Below are 23,605 nucleotides of genomic sequence, written 5' to 3' on the forward strand. Positions count from 1 at the left end.
CGGGATAGGTTCAAAATTGCTTTACATTACGAACTTCCCGTGATTGATTTTTGCTTGAAAAAATAGAAGCATTTTTTTGCGAAGGCAATATCGTAAGTAAATGGAGCGTGCGATGTTCTCTTGTTACCCTATCGTACCCTCAAGGCGGCGTAAGGTTCTCAGGGCAACCTGATCAAGTTCGTAGGTCGCTACTGGGCGGGGGTCGGATAACAAATTACCCCTATTTATTGTGAAACAAGTTTGCCTATCAGCAATTTGGTAAAACCATTAAGCGGGTAATAGTCTCATTTCTATGTAACCGAAAAATATCGGTCGGCCAATAAATTTTGTTTCGGTAGATGTTTGTTCGTGTAACAATGACAGCGATACTTTGGAAGTTGCTAACTTTTATGCTTTGTTGTAACGTGAACATCTTTTAGTTCTATTTGTGTCTGCTAGTTGCTGTGTTAATATTATGTTGGAGGCTTTGTTTGTTAATACAATAGCGTGATATTCTAACATATGATTAAATAGACGGAAATCCTAGAGCTTTGCCTTCTTTAAACTGTATAATTATTTGATGAATCCACTAGAATTTGCCATTTTTATCGGTGATACAATAAAGACACCATACTTCATCTCATGGGAATCCCTGATACAATAACTTATATTTATCCTTTCTATTACCAAATTAGAATATTAATATTATAGTAATTGCGAATATCGTTTCGACTTTATTAGATGTGTTAGATTTTCATTTGAACGATACACAATATTCCCTGATGAAAATAATAACACAGTACCTTACATAGAAACAGTACATAAGCCGTGACACAAAGAAAATAAATGATTAACATCGCTTGTTATACTCGTGCCAAATAATTTTGTACCAAAAGACATATTTAGTAGACGAAAACCGGTCTACTCAGACAATTAAGGTCTCGAGTAGAAATACTTGTAACAAATTAAGTCGATTTACGTGGACCCAAGGAACAATATACTACACTAGTTTAGTCATACAATTGTAGTCTTTAAAGCTTTGACAATAGAGCCTGTTTCAGTTTGACTGAAATTTCACTATAGCTTAAATTAAGGAGCTTTCCATACTTTAACTGGTGCTCTTGTGATGTTTCGGGTCATATTTACGGCTGTTTGTTTTTCGATATTCACTACTAAATGTTTCCGGGAAATGGTCCAATTAATTAAATAGTTCGTAGTGAATATTTGAATTATGTACATTATTTGATTCTATTGAAATATGTTTAAAATATATAGCAAGTTTTTATTTACAATACATATTTTTAATACATATTTACAATAAATATCAAAACTATCCTAGTAAAACAAACAACTAAAAAGCGTCAAAAAATTCGTCCCCATCGCTGTCAACTGGGAGCGTGCCCAAGAGGCTGGCAGCATTACCTCGATGGATCGCCATGCTGATTCTTTGTCCGAGGAGGATAGCCAGCCTTCTGGTCACGAGAAGCGTCAACCAGCCACCTAGAGAGATCTTTAAATAGAATGTGTTTTAGAGTTTATTTATTGTAGAACATTATTAGTAACCTACGGGTGCGTCCACATCTGGCGAATGCGCCGCGAATGCGCAGCACGCGAGCCGATCGCGAGCTGTCCGCGAGCTGCGCGCGTGCAGTCACTGCAATAGTTCGGTGCGCCTCTTTAGCGCAACTCACGCAAGGCTCGTATAGAGCGCGCGAGCGGCGTGCGATCTGCGCGCAATCAGTTCTCGCCCTTACAGTTCCGTATATTGGCTCAGTACTATCGAAGATGGCAGACGTCGCGCGCCGCCTGCGCGCCGCTCGCGTGCGGCGCTTAGGTCGCGCGCGAGCTGCGCGCGGGCGGCGCAGAAGCGGCGCACGAACAAAAATGCACGCGCGCAGCTCGCGGACAGCTCGCGATCGGCTCGCGTGCTGCGCATTCGCGGCGCATTCGCCAGATGTGGACGCACCCTAATACTGAGCTCGTTCCTGGAATTAATCATAACAAATTTATTTGATTTAGTTTCGATTGAGTTAAATAAATTATTTCATGTTTACTACACTATAGAGCGTGCATATTTTCAAAGCTAGCTAATCCATCAATTTGTATCCCTTGTAAGTATCCATTCCTGGTACCTGTACCTATATTTTAATATCCGGTTTTTGAGAGTCAATTAAATTGTATATCGTTAAATGTTTTGCTACGTTATTCAGTGGGTTCTGATAATTCGTGTATGCAGTACATATAAAACGGTACTTATGAATAGTGTTAATATTTTTATGACCGTTTACTATGATTTTATTTATTTCAACTACCCAATTTCTGTATAAATAGACACCAGAAGTTTGTGAACACAGGTAAAAATGCAAGCACAACAATTTTCTTTTTCGAGTTCAATTTGAAGAAGGCATTTTTTAAACAAACGAGTGCTGTCCTCCGGAGAAACTGTAAGAAGAGGACTATAAAAAGTAATAAACCATGTTAATTTTTCAAAATGATACGTAAATAAATAAGAATGTTTTGAATTACACGGCAATTACCAACAACTACAAACACAATACATAAAATATTCACATCACGGCATGAAGCAAGCAATCACAGCTGTTCCGTATACTAGAGTATTCTGAAATTAATGCGGTATAACCTATAACTATGGTGGAAGAAAACTATACTTAAACTATACGAGAATGTACAGCTTTGGTTTGTACCTAGTTAATTTTTATTTTCTTTGTTCAAGCCGAAGTTCACAAACTTCGCGTTCCGTGAAAATAATATAAAAATGTTATTGTAAAATAATACACGATTAGATAACCAGGAATAGTTATCATAGACACAGTATGTAATAAATAAGTTATTCATAGAAGAGTTTAATGAGCTTTCTCTCCCAATAAAAAAGGTTTCAAACCTTCGCTGTGTTTTTCCGCGCGTCTTTCTTACTGCGGAATTTACTAAACATTTTGATCATCACGTTTATTATAAGCAGTGGTCGGAATAGGTAGAGCTATTTTGGCTACTTGCGACATGAGGACATAACATGGATATGCCAAATATTTCCCGGAATCCCGGGAATTCTTGGAATTAAAAAAACATTGTTCAAGTAGTTTTTATAGGAATAAGTAGAAGTATTTTTGTTATTTGCTACATGCGGACATAACATAGATATGCCAAATATTTCCAAAAATTCCGGGAATTATCGAAATTAAAAAAAAAACAACTAAGTACTTTCTTTTGTCAGTGCTTAATTAGAACATTATATTTAAATGGATAATCCACTTTTATTAGTTTACTATAGTAAATAGGAGACATGGAATATAAATAAAATGCGATGATCGAGTTAGATATATTATTTAATTTTCAAAACAGTTGACATTACTGGTTGGTCTGTCTACAACGATATATAAATATACTTAACTAAAGTAGTAAGTAGCAAATAAATTACAAAAATATGCATAAAGAACTTTGTACTATATCATTCGTAAAAATGTAATTATGACATTTTCAGCATTAATAACGCCGTCGTATTGAAAACATTGATAGAGAGTAGGTATTTTCACGACTCGCAGTGACGTGAAGCCGTTTCCTTATGTTAATCTTTAACGATTAGTAACAAAACTTTACGATACACTTTCTATTCCTAGAAGCTCTTGACATGCTCGTAAATGAAAGACTTCACGCTACTGCGCGTGATGAAAATAAATAACTATTTTTTTATTAATTTAATCTTTTTATTAAATTATTCTAAACCGGTAGACGATGATGTTTCATCGTCTACCAATTCTTCGCTGAAAAACCCATCACCATCTACGGAATTGAAATAAATGACCATCAGTTTTTCTATATTATCCATTTTTAATGTATTTCTTTTTACATCCATAATCCATTTATATATGGAAAATGAACGTTCGACATCTGTTGAGGTCATTGGAGCAAATTTGCATTTCAATAAAATTTGGTCATCTGTTTCATTTCTTACAATTTTTTCACTCCATTCTCGTAATATATCTATATCCGGATTTCTTTCTATAACTTTTTCAATTTTATTTTTAATATTTTCTGATGCACACTCATTTATACAAGTTCTGACTGTATCTAATATTAAAAATGAATCACTTAGCGTCAAGTGGTGCTTTTGTAATTCTTTTAAAGCAAACGGTATAACTGAAAAATATTCATCTATATATTGTAACTCGTTTTGTATGTTTTCTTTTTGTAATATGTTTTTCGCGTTTCGGATAGCTATTGCATCAGAGCTGCATAAATGAGACAAAACATCTTTTATTGCATCAAAATGTTTTGCGTAGTATGATGCTGCCTCCAACCAAGTACCCCACCTTGTAATAATTGGTTGTGGAGGTAGTGGTAAGTCAGGGTATTTTCTTTTAAAAATGCGAACACGGCTTGGCGCTTTTAGAAATATTTTTTTTACATTTGATATCAAAATATCCACATCATTATATTCCATTCGAATTTGCTCAGAAACACGATGAAGTGCGTGAGCAAAACATGTTACATGTTTTAATTGTGGTAAATAGCATTTCAATTTTTGCCCTGCAGATATCATATATGCTACACTATCAGTACATAGTATTAAAATATTATCAACTTTTTCTTCAAACGAGTTTTGCCATAGATTTTCAAGACACTGTATTACAAAGTTGGCAATGGTTTGTCCATTAACCACCTCTAACATCTTGCAGGCAATTAAATATGGCCGATTTGAGATATTCTCATGCAATGGTTTTATCAAAAAATGTACAATATTTCTACCTAAAAAATCTGTTGTCTCGTCTAATGATATCCACAATTTTTCAGTTTGATTTTTTTCATAAATTGTTTTGATTTTGTTAGTAAAAACTTTATCTAAATATACTTTTCGTAACAGCGACTCATCGGGTACTTTACGACTAGTACAAGTACAACAACAAACAGTACAGATATATTTCTGAAAAAACTCCTTGAATGCTGGATTTTTCATCTGCGACCAGGGAATATTGCACAGAACCAGAAACTTGATCAGGTCGGAATAAAATTCCTCCGGAGGCCGTTTAAACGTTCCCTTGTGCACGGCTCCTTCGACATGTCTATTGATGTTACATTTTTTCGCCGTTATATGGCTCTCGCACTTCGAGCAATATATTGAACGACTAGCGTGGTCGTATAACAGCTCTGGATATTCGGATATCCACTTTTGTACTGTTTCTTCCTTGATATTTGGCATTTTTGGCTTTTCTTGTTTATCGCCCTAAAACAATAGTAAACAGTTAAAATCTTTCCAATAAATAGTCGAAATAAAAACGGTGTGAAAAATTCACGAAAAATTGTTCCACACACAGTTGCACAATTGCACAGTAAGTATGAGATACATAATTCAAATGCATTTTGTTAGCCGATTAAGACAATCAGATAGAACACTGTCAAGCTCATGTCCGAAAATATTTAGGTAAGAGCAGTCAATAGCCAATGAAAATGGTTATTGTGGGAAAACGCGGTACTTGAAGGGGTGTGCGAGGGGGAGGACTTAGTCCACCTTGTATTGTAATTGACTTAGCTTTTAACACAAGATTATATTAGAAAAAAGCGGTCAGGTGCGTGTCGGATCACCTACAAGGTGTAGGGTAGCGGAAGAGCACAATTTACGTAAACAAGTTCCCTGCTACTCAGGTCACTAACGAAAAATTCCACTTCAAACTTTTGTATATCAAAATTGGCTGTGACAAACAGACGGACAAGGCAAAACTATAAAGCTTCCTTTGGAACTTCGGAAGCCTGAAAAAATATGTATTTAGCAGAGGACAATTACTTTACTTTTTCACTAAATGTCCTTTGTAGATATTATAAAAATAAAAAACACTTACCCAAATGTGGTAGGTAAATCAAATAAACAGTTTCAAATGTATCCAGTCCGCAAAAAACAAATCAAAATTCGTAAATCCAAGCCAAAGTATTCGTGTTAGTAAGATTCCAGAAACCAGTTAACAAGCCAACGTCAAATAAAATAAGGAACACAATAAATCACACGTGCGCACTCTACAAGCCGAAACAAAAGAGTGAGTGAAGCCCGCTGTACCTGTATTTGTATAAGTGAGACAGCTAATACTTTAGACGTTTTAAGATAGAAAGAGACAAAAAATAAGCGACGAAAACAGCGCTTACGACGGGTTGGCAACATGGAGCATAAACATATAATAATAAAAGAGAGATAAATTGGTTTGTTCTTGATGTATCGATAACTTAGTGTAGCAGGAGCTGGTCAGGAAAACTCGTAGACTGATTTGACAATTGTGTATTACATTAATTACAATAAATACGAAATAACAAAATGCGGCGTCACCGCCGTGGTAAAATGAGAAGCGCCGTCTCGCTCGCAGCGGCGCAGGCGAGCGCTCGTGCCCGCCGATCCCGCGCCCCTCCCGCTGCCCGCGTAAACCCGGCGCTAGCACTCCCCTCGCGCTCCCCCTCAGCCGTCGCGTACCTCCAGCCGGTGGCAGCGATATTATCTTTTTCTATTCTGTATTGTGTAGGCATTTAATATTTCCTTGTGCAGTAAAGTATATTTAGTATCGTTTCTAACAGTTTTACTTAATTAATTCATATTTCACGAAGCTACCTCTAACAACGTTCCAGGATCCCTGTGTGTGTTTATAAGTAAGTATATACTGTTTGGGTGCTCACCTACTACCTGCTCATAACTGCCCACTTACCCATATTAACTCACTTAAATCAATCGACAATTTCAAAATCCCGGGATTTCAGAGGCATGTCCATGTTAATATCAATGTTTGCGGTCATTCACCCCAAATAGCTCTACCTATTCCGACCACTGATTATAAGTTGGTACCTACTATGTATAATAAAATATTATAATTTTGAAAGAAAATCCTTTATTTGACTTTAGCATAAAACATAAATAAACGTAGATATGACAATAGGCGTTAACCGATCTTTTTAGTATGAAATCATCAAATGACTCTTGCGTTTATAGGTACAGAGTGAGGGAGACTTACTGACTAATAGGTACCCATCATGTTCCTTTAGATACCAGGCCTATGGTAACTCATTTGAACTATCCCGTAGCCCAAAATCATTAACAGGCCTTGCACACTTACACTTAAAAACTAACAAACAATAAAAACAGTGCAACGCCAACAACATAATACATTGAAAAACACGTTTGACTCAATTACCCACGAAACGCGAGTTTGTAAAGTCTCACGTTAATTAAGCCTAGTCACAGTCTCGCAACTATTCATAGCACGTCATAAAGTGCAAATCATAAAGAGCTACGTTGCTGTTTATTTAGACTGTGTCAGCTCATTAGTTTAAACATTAAGCTGGTGATAGATTGGGGGGATCGTGAACAAAGTATGAACAATGGTGCTGGTTTTCTATGGAAGTGCCTCTGTTCATGGAGTGAAAGGGTTACTTATATAATGGTGTATGTATTAAATGTTGATATTAAATAGACGGTTTTAGATCTACGTATCTTCATCGATTAAGAATATGTACCTATGTTGGTAATTGAATCTTTGGATGACCGATATTGTTATCGATTTACCTACAGGTTCCTAAACCATATTTTGAGTATCTCTTTTTTTTATAAATTCTATTCTACTTTGTCGTATTTTTCTATGATTTATCTGTTTAATGATATTGAACCAATGCATAACATAATACGGCTCGATTCCAAGTGTGTTTTCCTCTATATAGATTTCCCTGTAAGCCTCTGCTCTTTCCTTAAAGGAAAATAAACATATCGTATTGCAAATAAGACACGTTCCACTCAAAACTACTCACGAGACACGCAGTACAATTAAATCTACCTTTCAACAGAGTCGTGAATGCGGTTAAATTAACAGTATACCTTGTTCTAAATATATTAGAGCTATACATGGAGAACAAAATGACTAGCGGAGGTGCCATGACGGAAAATCGCCTGAGAAAGTAGCGCGCCAAAATGCGGGTGTGCAGGGGACGAGGAACGTCACTCTATATCTTCGTCTTTATACGCCTTCTTTGGACCCGACCATTTTTTGAAATACGAAAAATCGTTGACAGATGTCTCAAAGAACCTGAATGCCTCTTTAGTTAATTCGTAACTGATTGTATTGATCATGCTCGCCGTACGAATTTGACCTAGGAGAAGGCGCCTGACCTACCTGCATTATGGCATCTCCGCTCATATTTCCTTACTCCGTGCAGCCATACAATTTGCCGGTACACCCAGACAAGCCACTTCCTTATACAAGATTACTATTCAACAAGCGAGACACGTTCTGCATATAATTCCGAGTATTTGCAGTTGTAACACACTGATTGTACAAAATATATATACATGTATTTATGTGTTGGTAGATTTGTGTGCTGAGTTTCGTGGGTGAACCATTGATTGTCTGAAAAGCACGTGGTAAATTGGAACTAATATCATCTGCTCAACCTTTTTCCAATAATCTTTCAGTCGATTTCCAGTCACAGCGGATGCAGCTGAGTAACAGTGTTTTAAAACTAACATTTGTGTAATATTTTAATGTTTTGTGATTATTAAAAAAAAAATGTAAGCTGAGACCTGCACTAGACCTGATTTTTGTGAATACAATGCATTTGAGAAAAGTTTTGAAAATTCAGTGCGGCTAATAAATGTGACTTTAATTATTTCTGTGAAAAACTGACAAAATATGATAATCCATGAGACACTCAATCCATGAGACAATCCCTGATGACAGACGGATAGTGAAGTCTTATTAATCGCTTTACCCTTTCGCTACAGAACCCGAAAAACTATCTCCAACTAAAACACAAGTCGTGATTGGAGTTCCTCGATCGATGTTACCGCCTTCATATAAAATGTATAGCTTTAAACGGTGTAGGTTTTTCGCAAACTTTGGCCCCGCACGCAACCGCTCACTGTACTTAAAATGCCGCCCGTATATAAAGTAGGCAAACCCGGTTACTGGGTGCCGTCGCCATTTGAATATAAAGGGTGCTTTAAATAAATAAAAGGAGAATGGAAATAATTATGGGTTAGTTGGGAAAATAAGATAGTTTTATGTTTTGGTTTTGTTATGGTACTTAATTATTTTCTTCGTCATAATATTATGTCAACTTAAACAGTTTTAAGGCAAGGATTATATTATAAATAAAGGTCATAATAATTCCATTGTGCGCATATACAATAGAAACACACATCAAAGGGCAGAAGGCACACAAATAAACTTGGTTTAAGAGCCGACAGTTACGTTGAAAGTTGATATGGGAACAATTGGAACATATTATTTTACGGTTTCTATAAAAATACACTGGAGGATTCTTCTAAAAACATCTCCCATTGATAACATCCCGACTGTGCAAAAAGCGACAGCCTAGACAGTATTCTTTGTTGAAATTGACTTGGGTTTGTGTAACATTAAACGCTCTCTTGGGTTTTATAAGAGCACCCGCATATTGCAAACTAAAAAGTCGGCCGACAGTTGAAGAAGAATTTGAAAGGAGACAATTATAAAAAAAACTTAATTCCAATCAAAGCTTTTAGTCGTTCTAATACCGGATTAATTAACTACCATTCGTCTTTATACGGGCTCGTGAGCCCAAAAAATTTGTCGGCCGACTAAAAAGTCTACAGTGTGCGGCTACTCTTAACGCTTTCTCGAGTTTTATAAGAGCTTAGCTTTCGACAAGATTGAATAGTCTTTCAAAGTGAAAGGGGTTCAAAAATAGTGCAATCCATTTTTCAAATCAGACAATGAGTGTAGAAGCGCCTTCTACTAACATTTTCTTTAGCGAAAATGGACAATGCAAGGCTGTCATTGATAGAAGCTAGATTACATGAATGAGGTTCGCTGAAGAGTTGGCTGAAAGGAATATTTGAAATTGTTTTTCTTGGACCTAGAGATACAATGGATTGAATTTCAGTTCTACAATTTGCCTGATTATTTATTTCAAGGAATTTTAATTTGTGGTTGGAGTTGATATAAAGAAAGGTATTTCTTTTCTAATACAATTTTGATTTGCTATTGAGTGTTTCGTACGAAACTGTTGTGTGTTGATAGGTCTATATTAAAAAACCTTTGACTTTGATATATTAAAGTCTACAAATAATTCTCAGAATCTAAATTGCGTGGTCATTTCACAAAGTACTCCAAGTCCAAAATTCAAGTAAAGCTAAGTCCTAACATACACTTAAAGGAAAATGCAACCGCAAACACAGAACATTTAGCCATTCATTGAAGTCTCGATTGCGGAGAGTTAAGATTCTAAATAATGTTCCAAACGTATGAATATTTATGCTGATACGAGTACCTAATCTGAGCAAGTATTCATATTCTCGGAATCGCACGGTTTGTGTGGGAATTCAATGTTTTATTTACAATGATGTTAGATACTATGTTTTCTTTGCCAGTATATTCGTATAACTTCTACTTTGTTTTATGTTTATGTTGCAGGTAGAATTGATTCAGAATGTTTCAATCTGTACTACTACTTGCACTAGTATGATAAAGCTGAAAGCTATTTGGATAAGTGCCAAAAAATCAATGATGTTACTTAATATCTAGGTGTGTGAAGTCATGACCAAGGGGCGCAGTTTTTATCAGCGTAATCCATGGTGTTTTATATAACTTAGGCAGTAAAATCAAAGAATTACCGACACAAAGTCTTATAACGCCACTAAAACGCACAATCTATCAGGAAATACACCTATGTCATATTACCAGCATACCCATATATCTACACCTATGAAAGTGCACATAAGTCTGCATCTGCCGTGCACGCCGCGGTGCACCGAACAGCGTCGATGTCCCATTGCACATAATTTAGCGCATTTGCAAGCGTAATGCAACCCGCTGTGTTTAAGTTCTAGAGTCTAATTTAAACTTGAGCTGTCTCTTTGTGGCTTTGTGTTGTATCGGTGAATTATTTTGATTGTGATTTGGGTAGCGGTATTTCGGTATTCCATCGCATTATTCGCTTTTTATTGTCCCACTGCAGAGCACATGCCTCTGTTAATATGAAGTAGGAATATGCGATAATCACCAGCTTTCTTTTGGCGGATTGGTGATTTCAGACTTACGGTTGCAGGTGAGGCAACCACTACCTTGGCGCAGGTAGTGGTTGCCGCGACCGAGACTTTTCAATAACAGTTAACGCATAAACATAGTCTGTTGTTGTTATAAGAGATACAAATAACCATGTACTCAATATTGTATCTTGAAGTAAAATCTGCTTAAGCTTTACAAAAAAAAAGTTTTTGCCTATATACTTTTATAATTAATTATTACTTTTATAAGTCATTTTTATATTCGACCTTTGAGCTGCAAAACTGCATTACCAAGCTGCAAAGCTGTATATGTAGCACTAACATATTATATCTTCATTTGTTTGATTACAAGTCACAAACACGCTTCCTTTGCTGTACAAAGCAATCAGAGTCGTATACCGTATACGTAGAATACATTTTGCAATGAGCACGTTAAGTTATGTTGATAAAGTCATAACATTGATATGGTATCTGTGACGTCGTTATAAAGCAGTGCCTGATTGATTTCAGTCGAGCATTTCCTATTAGTGCGGTTTCCATATATCAACGCGTTTATTACTTATGTTTCTTTAAAGTGTTTTGATAAGAGTTTTGGTTGGTTAGATTATATGCTTTACTTTGAATTTTATTGAAACAGTTAATTCATTGTTAATCATATTTGAAAATATTGTATCCACTTTTATTATAGGTACAAAGATGCGAAAGTAATTCAGTGTGTTTGTCGCACTTTCAGGCTCAAAGTACTGAAACAATTTAAATTAAAACTACAACACAATGTAAAGGCTAAGGAAGCACATAATAACAATGCAATATTCATCACATAACTACGTTATTTTAATACGATTATCAATGAAATATTTCTAGAAACGTCATCTCTCAAGACAAGTCCTGACAAAACAAGTCAATATCAATAGCAAGGAGAAACAGCGTGACATTATTAAGGCCACGCGTGATTGATTGCGCCGCGGCTCGCGCTAAATGAGGTTATAGGTGCAGCATTAGTTATGTGATGTCTCCCGGCTTCTGTTGCAATGTGTGCAACTGACAATGTGGGTAAATCTTGTTAGTACATCATTGTATTACATATTATATAATCTCTAAATCATAGCTTGAAGTAAGTACATGCGTAATGTTATACGTTATGCGTTATGCGTGATGATGATCAAGCAAGCGCCCCAGAACATAAGTAACACATAAAAATAGAATAGAGAGTATGTGAACGCATTTGTCAGTACATAAGAACTGAAGTTGCTGCTTGTGGTCAACTTTACATCTAAAAGAAGCTCTGCCCACCTGACCGTATTGTAACCATTTATAAACCAAAACAAATGCTATGTGAAACACATATTTTCTACTTCAAATAAACGCAACATGAATATTTATCTCCTCATACTTTTTATGCAAACATTTTGAAAATCATATTCACGTAGCACCATCACGGGTGCTACACCGTATCGTCTACGCGTAGCGAACATTTAAGAGCACTTCAACTACGTAAGAGTATTTTTAGCACAACATACCGACCCAGATTTGTAACGTACCATCTTTATTATATTTTTCATCGTTACATGAATTTTATTATAAAATTCCAGAACTAAAATTAAACTACCTTTGACGTTGAGGCTGCCAAAGCGTAGTAACAATAAATTCAATCGTGGCTGATTTAGTTTGAGTCATAAAGTCTGCGTTTATAGGTACACGAGTTTGGCAGTAACTCGGACGATGAATACCAGCTGCTACTCGTCTTGCTGGCAAGGCTTGAGGCCTGAGGCCCATTCAAACTCACTCGCCCATCACTTCTATTCGGGACTCTGCCTTTGAAGTAATATTATGCAGATGTTTCAGACGGAGACAGAGATTCATCTACGTGTAATTATTCTAATTGTTCTAAATATAGCAACTTGAGAAAGGCTTTGCTTGGCAACAAAATACGTGGATATGTATGTATAACTTATAGTTTCTCAGTAGTTGCCAAGCGATGCTTCAACATTTGATTGGTTAACATTATTGAATTAAAACCTTTCGCGCAGTCAGAGGTTATTGAGAGTATTTTGACAAAACAATTATTTAAATAAATTATTATGACAAAAAATATCATCATTGAATGTAAAATCGAACATTATTAATTGAATTCATTAGTGGCTATCACCAATTTGACAAATTCGATTGCTAATTTATTTAATTACATTGACATCGGTTACAAACGTAATTGTAATTTTTGCTCATTTAAACAAATTATCCAAAAATGGCACCACATATCAGATGTCAGTAATTAATCGAAGCAGCATGGGACCACCGAGAAATTCTTTAGTTCAGCACAAAGAGAAAATAGTTGGACGTGAATTGGCAAACGACTGGTCTCAGACAAATGGGTTCATTCTGATAGCCGTGGGTGGCTCCCATCGATAATCGCCTCGGCGGCTTCGAGTCGAGGAGCCGAACCGCTAATAAAAATCAACTTCTGATGAACGAGCGAACATTAACAGAATCGAATGTACTTAGCGATAGTTACGAGTATCGATTCCAACTTGAAGCACTCGATCATAGCAACTGTAGTGTACACCGATTTAATGCGGCTAAATTGGGAGCGCGTTTGACATTTATTCGTGTGTATCGACGCGAATTATAATGATGGCACGGTTTAGTATTATATTGTTAAATTTAATGGTTGCCGTACCGATTTGGCATTTATTTTTAGGTCTTATCTAGGCAGGTGTCGGTGTTTAATTTTATGAATTCACCCAGTACTTACAAATATCCATTTTATATTAATTTCATGTTATGTATTGTACAGCCAAAAACTATATACAATCTTTACAATATTGTAAGAAAAGGCAAGAATTAGGTCACAATCACAATGTCTGTCTATCAGTGAGCAAAAGTGAAACAAAAGAATTCTCGACATTTCCTTTGAAGAACTCTTTGTGTAGAGATGTTATGAAAATATTTGCAGGTGACAACGGACGTTTGCTTACGTGTCCCTGAGGATAACGGAATGAGATATATTTTAAAGTAAAGAATAAATACTTTCTGGGATTCTCTAAATTGTTTCGTTAGATAACCTTGGCTACCTGTTTTTAAGATCTAATCAAGATTATTGATTCAATAATAAGTTCAATTTTTCACACACACACACACACACACACACACACACACACACACACACACACACACACACACACACACACATACATATCAGTAGCTTAATAACTTAACTTCCCTGTCCCATGAGTCATATATGATACACCGATTGTATGACTTTTGTTTGCATCATAAACAATGAAGTGGTCAATACAAGTAATTGAAATTTAAAAACATTAAGTACCATACTTAAAAGTGTATATTATATTCTTTTACATTATTTGCTTTTCTATTTTTTTTTTTTTTTTTTTTTTTTTTTTTTTTTTTTTTTTTTTTTTTTTTTTTTTACTTTGACAATAAGATAGTTTTTATTTACAAATAACTTTTTACAATAACTTAATAATAAATATATATACAACATACAACTAACTTATTACCTAATATAAACACTTAATATAAATAAAAATATTTAAAAAATTGCATCAAAAAACTCCTCCTCATCGCTGCCTACCGGGAGTGTACCCAATATTTATAAAATAGTTGACGAATTTCCAACTCGAAAACGCAGACAAAGTAGGTCGTAAAGCCTTGCTGTAAAGGACGATTGGAAATCTATTTGTGGGTTCGGCAGATATCGGGACACTTTTGCTGATTAAATCGAAATAAATGAAAGCACTATTCAAATACCACCGCAAGTGAACGAGATCGTAATATATCAAAGGATGATAAAGTTTCGTACATCTTTCAAAGCTTAGTGAAAGTTCTAGATCTGAAAATTTTGAAATATCGTCATCCATCTGACTTTATCCCATTTTTTTATTTGGGGTCGGCGCAGTATGTTTTCTTATTCCATACACTGTCCAACTTCTAAAGGTTTTGAAATAAATGTCTGCAAAAGAAATATACATAATACTTATATTGTGTTACAATAATCATATTCATACATATATCAATATCCTATTGGTGACCTATCCCGCTTTCATAAAATATGGTAAATTATATAATTACCTACTCCATGGAATAGATGAAGTAATTCATTAAAAATATTTCAGTATTTTTCTCACAATTCCCGTTATCAGCTTTCGTTCAATAGTTTTTTTGGGTTAACTCTAGCATACAGACAGCCACAATAAAGAGTAATATTGATGTAATGATATTACCAGTAAGAAAAATATCAACCCAAGTACAAAACATCAAAAACAAATTGTAAACGATATGAAATCAAACAAAAAGTCGAGCAGGAATCGAGTCAAGGTAAATATCAGAGCTGCAAGTTTCAAAGTTACGTCGATGTGTATCAAAGTTATATTTCTAATTAATACGCTGTAGTTAAAGTTCACCAGTTTGTGAGCCCCTATTAACTTCTATTTGCACTTCGAAGTTTTCAATTGTAACTTTAGGTATAATGTTACGTTAGATGGCTTTTGAAATGTACCTACAGCCGAAATATGCTTCACAATTTATGATGCCAGTTATAAAAGTAAGTTCATAGATACTTTTTGGTTTTAGTGAGTTTGACCTAGAGTTAATAACTAAGAGAATACTTTACAAAGAAATAAAATAAAAACTAATGAAATAGGCATCTTTTGGAACTATATATTTTTTATATATCTACTTGCCAGTTAATTCTATCTATTAACGGATTCTGAGAAAGAGTGAATACGATATACACAACAAAGTAAAAAGTAATCTGTGTGCTTTTTCGGGCTCCAAACTATGTAGGTATGTGGTCCAAGATTAGGTATATAAGTATATAATATACGCTAGACTCAAAGGCTTAATACATAATATCTAAAAGTCAAGGTTACATTTTCAATTGAACCATTGTAATTAAACATTAACTTCGATCTGAGTTGATTCAATGGCTTCTGAAATTTAAGTATTTGTATTCGAAATTAAATTGTTTCAATGGGAGGGTTTGCTAGCTTATCGCGTTGGTGTTATTTAATCTCTTTGAAGTAATATTATATTAAGAGACTAAAAGGAGTAGGTTTGACTGGTTCAAGGAAACCCTTCGGTGCCATGGCGTTTGCTAAATGGACCTACGTTAATGGATTTCCATTTTCTGTAAATAAATCTCCAGCTTATACTTAGCTGTTAATAATTAAAACGATTTATTATCCGTTTTCAATTTATATAACGCAAATATGAGGCCGATAAGTTTGATAATTATAAATTACTAGAACTGTTACGGAATCTCAACAAATTTCCCGACACGTTTTTCAATTAATTTTATGTAGTTTACGTTATTTTATTAACATCATTTTATTTTGTGCTCTTTAAATTAATGTTTGAAGTTACTTTAAGAAGCTGTAGTTCTACGAAGTTATTATTCCGATGTGAAAAAAATCACATCACTAGCCTTTCATGGTTTCAGAATGCATTTATTTTCTTAATGTTAATTTTTTTTTTCCTAGCTGTACAGATTACAGAATGTTTTGTACTTATTTAAGCAAGACGTTGTTCTCTGAAATGACTGTTCGATATTTTTTTCTCACGTCATTTTCTAGTCTATCCTTGTAACCTAAAATCTCTTCACAACTAACCATACTTCTCAATTGTTCCAGAATGCGCACATCCAGCCAACGAACTTGAAAGGCAAAGGCGCAACTATGGGCTCATCACACTATAGCAGTGTCCTCGCATGGTGATGTGCTCAGCATGAGCAGGGGCAGTTGGCTGGCGATGGTGGCGTTGGTGGCGGTAGTGGGGGCAGTACGCGGCTGGGACTGCGTCTGCAACCCCAGGGAGTGCGAGGTGTTGGAGCCTAGTGGCTGTCCAGGCATGGGGATCGTGGTTTGGGATCCGTGCAGGTGAGAAAATGTTGACCTTCAGTTTCGCGAGTACCTACCTATTATAAAGCTTATCATTTTTATTTTAGTAGCATAATATAGACATTCGAAATCGTTAGTTTCTGGAAATAATCTCGACATCATTATTTTATTCTCAGCTTTCTGAATGTATTTCAATAGAATAAAAGAAACTAGTTCTTGAAAAACTTGGCTCAAATCTTATAACTTTTATGCCTTGCAAAACATTCAATTTATCATCATTATTTTTTTCATTCTAACCCAAAGGTCGAACATTTATCTCTCGCTAATTATTTGGTTAGTGTCAAATTAATCTTAAATTAAAGTAATTAGATACGTTCTCTCAGATTACTAAACTAATTAATTAAAAGTAACCAATAAATGTTTCAAGTTTCAACCGAGCGAAAACGCTTAGACGTGAAAACTTTTTGCTCAAACCTCTTGCCAGCCATGTCCTTTCGACTTTTACCCCTTTCATTTCAGTTGTTCTTAAATTTTTAGCTCTTAAGAAGGAAAGAAGCACTTAATAATTATAATAAAAGAACTCTATTTTATAAGTACGCTTTTAAAGGTTCTTAAACACAGCTCGGAGATAATGGAAGGGCTGGGTTCGTGTTTTTTTTTGAAACAATGATAAGAATTTCAGGTTATTATTTACTATTGTTGAAGGATTTGTTACGAGTAGCAAAATTGTTATTTGTAAAAGAAAAATATTTCGTACATAGTATTATTGTGCCAAACGTAATCTTACCATTGTTATTATTCTATCGAGTTACAAAAAATAAATTAAATAGACTTGGCATTTAAGATTCCATATCCGCAGACTTGAAAAAAATCTACGAATTTGTTTGTTTTCCTCTTACCTTGCTGTAAACTGCATAAAAATATATGATAAAATAAAATCCAGAACATAAAATCTCTCAAGCGTGAGCGGTGTAATCGGAGCTATTTGAATTTACTTGCTTGTTTAATGGTGTATTTATTGAATAATAATTTTAAATGTATCCGTATCTACGTTTTCAATGAAAAGTTTTCAATTTACGTCATTAAATATACAAACATATTTAATACCATGACAACGTATTTTGATGTGGTAAGCTGCACAGAGAATCCATGATATTTCTTTCAATTGTTTGAAAATTTTATAAACTTTGAATGTTACAAAATATGAAGACCAGCTACTGACACGTTTGAATCAAATATTTTATTTAGACAAGCCCTTTATCCCGCAGATGTACGAAACAAAATGGTCGAACGTGGGATAGGATTTGTGTGAAAAATGTACAAGAGAAACGTTTAGAAATACATGAAGAGATAAGCTTTTTCCAACGATTCGTTCACTGTGAAATACAGAAATATTTACTGGTCAATTTTATTTTCTGAAATGTAATTTTAATATCTTATCTTACCTATCTTATTCCAGCATAAATTGGTATTTTAATGTTAAACTTCTTGTCTAACTTACTTCTGACAGAAGTAGGTATTTCTGTATACAACCGTCTCCAACATAGTTGAGAAAAGGCTAAACAGATGATGATGCCTACATTAGCAGACTATAAACCTTTGTTCTAGTTAGTTGTTAAAACATAAACCAACTTTTATGTAGGTTTAATTAGACATAATATCTCGTAGGTTCATTTCAGTCTATCAGAAATTACATTTTATTTCTATGTAAGTGGAAAATTGAGCACCTTATCAGTCGACATCAAATGAATATAGTTGCAAGTAGAGCAACTTGTTCGATATCTTTACTGCGGGGACATAGCCTCAGAAGTAGGTCAATAGGCTATTTTTAATAGTTCACTGGAAGAAGAAACAAAATGTACTTAACTTGTTGCCGTTTTATTAAGTTATTGAACCAGACATATTTCTGCTGCAACATTTACTGAGATATCAGTAACATTGATGAAAAAATGTAGATGCCATAAACAGCTAGTCCATCGGTTTTCTTGTCCAAAGATGGAGATCTTTAATTATAGTAAAACGAATCCAATAACCGATAAAAGTACATTACGCTACCACAAAGATATTATATCCTGTACCAAATTAGTCTATGACGCAAAATCTCTATCTTCAGGTAATTACGTTGGCTTTTACCAAAAAACTTTTCTTGCTTCGCCGAGGGCTGATCCACTTAGTGAAAGTTTGTCCGTGATCTTCAAAAATAGGGAAGTCGGCCGGCTAATGCAATTACTGAGACCCGAGGAACTTGCTCACCACCGATTTATAAATACAAACAAAAATCCAAAAGCAATTTTCAAGTTTGGTCTCTTTGACTTTTTAGCGGATAAATATTACAGTTTATTGGGTCGTGATTGGTTCGATGAGGACTCTTGAGATAATTTTAGATTTTTGTAATGTTGGAGTATTTTTGCTTCGACATAATTACTTTAATTGTAGCTTACACTTGATCGTTTGACATTTATTTTGTTTAAATATAGTATCGAATATTTTATACAGAATATCCACATCGCTTCTAACATAGGCTAACATTACCTAAATTAGCCTCAGAACTTACACAAGTAAATAAATTTAAAAAATATATGATCTCCCAAAACGCCCACCCCTCACGATTTCTTAGCCTATAAGATGGAAAGAAATGGCGTCATAAACTCCCTAGCAACAACCAGAACTCATTATCATGAATGAATGAACAGTATAACTGTGGAAAAATTGAACAGATTTATCTCACCACAAGGGAGAAAACGATTACACCTAAGTGCACAAAAAAGTGCCTAGCACGGATAACGAAATTTAAGACGAGTTTATTTTTCCAGATGCTGTAAAGTATGCGCGAGGACGTTAGGAGAGGACTGCGGCGGGTTTAGTGGGACATGTGAGCCGGGACTCAAGTGTATGGACGGGTCGTGCACCCCAATAACGTGAACGAAAGTGTACTCACCTGTAATATATGTGTATAGTGTTGATAGAAACAATACATATCTCTGACAACGTAGCCAACGAGAGGACCATGCGGAACTAGACGCCGAAGCTTCATATTGGGTGACAATAAAATGCATGCGTTTGTAACAGAGACATTACGAACGAGTATTGTTACTATGTCGATATGTTCCAAAGATTATTTTCTTGAACGAGCGCAAATTTCATTTTAATGCCCCTAACCCGAGGGAGGCGCGATTAAATCGAGATCTTTGTGCTTTTCATTCGTAATACATTCATTCAGCTGCGTGAAGGTTTTTGAATTTAACGACGTCAGACAAAATACTTTTTCTGGAATATTACGTAATCTTTTTACCGATTCGCTTTGTTCATTATGTTCGAATGTTCTTTTTTGTGTCACGTCGGTACTTTTATATCTGATGATGTATCGGAAAAGTTTCGACGTGTTACATAAACAGCTAATGTGTTGTTACATACGGACAAAAGGTATTGTGTTACAACTTTCTCTGTGAAACGTGAACCCGAAAGGATTCTCGGTAAACGCCTAAGTAATATAATTCCATTAAATATATAGAACATTATTTTCTCTGCCGTACGTTAAATCTTATTTTAAGATTTTCTTTAATCATTGGTGAACCCGAGCGTGGAATAAGTACGTGCTTTAATTAAATGATTAATTTGCCATCGTTAAAATTATGTCTGTAAAATGTTGGTAATGATATTTTGTAATTACATATTAATTAATGAACCCTTTCCAATAGAGCATGTCTGATTAATTAAATGCTATTATTAAAAGATAATATCGATGAAGGAAGTGGGTGGAAGAACCGAATTGGAAAATATTTTTGTATGTAAAATTAATAAAAATAAAAATTCTAAAACGAATAAATAATTAAATGTAAGTAAAAATGTACTACTATTTCTGGGTTAAGTTGTCAGACATGCTCCAATGGACTTGCTTATATCTAAGTTTGCAGTGCGCAAATTGTAAATAAATTAAAACTAATAAAAACGTTCATTTAAACATTCAAAATTAGAATACTTACGTAATAAATGTTGCAGTTATCTGACCATAGACAATTAATGGCAAAAAATATTATTTATGAAAAAAAAACCATTATTAAATGACATTTGTATAAAACGATGTTAAAATTATAGTGTATCTATCTATATTTCTGTGTGCTTCCAGGTTACATGTAGAATTAAGTTGATAAATGTACGTATTAAAATTTCTTAGTTCTGTAAATATGGTCTGAATAGCATTTTTATCTTGTATGTATATTTAGATACATAGGTTTGTAACTGGCATACTGGAATAAACGGTTCTAGAAATAAGTACCCCATGAATTCAATCAAAATGTATATTTCATATTTATAACGCTATACGACTCTAAGCTGAAATGTTTATTATTTAAAGGTTTTTTTTTTATCAAATTGTAAGTACTTTTTTGTCATCCAAACCGTCGTATCGTAAAACAAATATTTATAAGTATCGCTGCAGTGTGAATAGAGCCTAAAATATAGCTGATAGTAATGATTTGCAAAATGTTTCTGGTATCCCAACTTTTTGTATTGGACCTGTGAACATTACCTGATACTTAAATATGATCTGTATATTAAGTTACAATAAGTTGAGAAGCAATTTTCAGTTTCCAATACCCAAGGCTTTGAAATTAGAACTTTCGCCATCTTGAATTTCCCTGCAGACGGCTCGTGTAATATATTTTCACGTGGAAAGAAAAATCACTTTCGATCAAAATGTAATTTTGCCTTAGTTATTCTCCATGACACTAAAAAAATATTATTGTAAAGCGATTTGTGAAAAAATCGCTGGTCGTAAGGTTTCATAGTCTGTAATCAAAAACAAATGAAACTGCCATTTAGTTTTTTTATATTCGATTCTATTTTATTTAGACTATTCGAACATGTACTTGGTTTCTGAAGTAAGAATTATTCTATACAGGATAAAGGTGAGTTTTGAACACTACTTAGCTGCCGACTGCAACTGCCGACAGTACTTGCAGTGACTGCATGATAACGAAATGTTTTCATATAAATACATACAAACCAGTAGTAGTGCAATGCAGGTGCGGACGTTTTTATGCAGTCGCGGAAAATGCAGTCGGCACGAGCATTCGGCAGCTTGCTTTCAAAACGTACCTCAAAAAGGAATCCTATTAAATTGATGACGTCATAATTATGTTGATCAATGAAATTGAAAATAGTACCTATATCAAGTCTTTGCTTTAATTACCGTTGTGACCTTTTCCGATGCGGCGACGAGAATAATGATCTGAATCCAGACACCTCATCGATTTAGTTCGCTAATTTTAGGAGTCAGCTCTAGCGTGTCTAAACGAAAATGTAACCTGAATATTGAGTAACTATATTATAAGTTGTATAAATAATTCAGAGCTACTCGTTAACTGTGCACATATTGAATAAATAAGTTAAAAATCTGTTCCATGTTTGTTTTAATGTTCCTTGTAACCTTCGATCAGTAGCATGTCTATCAAAGCTACTGACTATTGCAGTTTTTGTACGTAACATAATTAATTTTGTCCAAAGATATTACCAATAAACATATCGCAACAGACAAATCAATGGTGGTCTGTTCTAGGCTGTTTGGTTTTTATTTGGCACCATAGTAAAAATTAGGTCTTCAACGTATCATCGTAATATGTATCATACTCATCCGTAGAATGTCTTCGTGGGATAATAGAGCAAAATAAGTTGAATAGATACTCAACTAACATAATCTCTAAAACACCATCGCAAAATATTTCAGTTTGCTGAATACGACTTTCAAAATTGCATTCATTAGCACATTTTATTCACATTTTATTCACTCCTAGTTGCAACATCACGGAAGTGTTACAAGCCGCTATCAATGGCGTAAATTATAAACATTTGCATTCAACTCTCTCTGAAATGTATGTATTTCAATGCGAAATCATATTACGTTGAATTCAGAAAGTATTTTTACATGCTCGTCTTCATATGCATACGTGTGTGGCGTGCGAATGAAGAGAATCGGACTGAAAATATTCACATCGAATTCGAAAATCGAAATTCAAAATGTGATGTCAGTATTTTTGATGAGTTGGCATTACTGGAAGTTGATATTCTCGATGTTGGTTATCAACAGCCTATGTATGGTCGAGCAATTTTTGGTGCAGTTGACAGTTCTGTCAGTCAGTTCAAAAATGCTATATTCCCTTGAAAATTAAGCTGCACAAAAAATCGGCCTTTGAGGTTTTTGATTTGAGGTGCAAACATTCAATACCGCTCTTGAATATTATTAAGATGAATTGGTAAATTGGAATAAAACTTTTTTTACACTTACATAGGTATGGAGGCACATAACTTTAGAGGTTTTACCTTTGTAGGTAAAAAATTTAAACCATGTTCGAGTGTTCTGCTTGAGTCAAAATTATTTGCGGTTTAGAACGCAATCAAATAATTGATTTCATCTGGAATGTCACCTGGCTCTGTGACTTTTTTGTCCTGAAAAATAAAATACATACTATATGTATTTGGAATTCATTTTATAGCCACATAGTTCTACGTCTTACTTCATAAAGTACTTTTTAAGGGATGAAGGGAGAACCAGCAGTTGAATATTGGATGATAAGAAATTATCCCGGCCATGGACATTTACAATTTAAGCAAATTGTAGGTCAAGAATTTTGTTCTACTCTTAGACCGTTTGAAGGTTTCGTTATCATTTCAACATAAATACTTTTTTCTTTTTCATATTTTAATTATGAGAGAGAAACTTCTGGAGAAGTTTCCTCGACCTTCCTCG

At 34.6% G+C, this 23,605-nt stretch overlaps 2 protein-coding genes across 2 annotated transcripts in view; one reads left to right on the top strand and one right to left on the bottom strand.

The window, feature by feature from the left end:
• The window catches only part of LOC124634416 (insulin-like growth factor-binding protein-like 1), a 48,138-nt gene extending 25,877 nt beyond the window's left edge, over positions 1-22,261 (top strand). The window contains exons 2-3 of the mRNA XM_047169989.1: positions 16,654-16,899; positions 19,674-22,261. Of these exons, the coding sequence (XP_047025945.1) occupies positions 16,748-16,899; positions 19,674-19,782 (261 nt within the window). The 5' untranslated portion in view covers positions 16,654-16,747 and the 3' untranslated portion in view covers positions 19,783-22,261. The remainder of the gene's footprint in view (positions 1-16,653; positions 16,900-19,673) is intronic.
• LOC124634415 lies at positions 3,306-6,795 on the bottom strand. The gene is made up of 2 exons (XM_047169988.1): positions 5,832-6,795; positions 3,306-5,218 (listed from the first exon to the last, which is right to left on the bottom strand). The coding sequence occupies exon 2, from the start codon at positions 5,192-5,194 to the stop codon at positions 3,710-3,712; it is 1,485 nt and encodes a 494-aa protein (XP_047025944.1). The 5' UTR covers positions 5,195-5,218; positions 5,832-6,795; the 3' UTR covers positions 3,306-3,709.
• Positions 22,262-23,605: the final 1,344 nt, after the last annotated feature.

The sequence above is a fragment of the Helicoverpa zea genome, chromosome 11, assembly GCF_022581195.2.
Source record: "Helicoverpa zea isolate HzStark_Cry1AcR chromosome 11, ilHelZeax1.1, whole genome shotgun sequence".
Classification (NCBI taxonomy): Eukaryota; Metazoa; Arthropoda; class Insecta; order Lepidoptera; family Noctuidae; genus Helicoverpa; species Helicoverpa zea.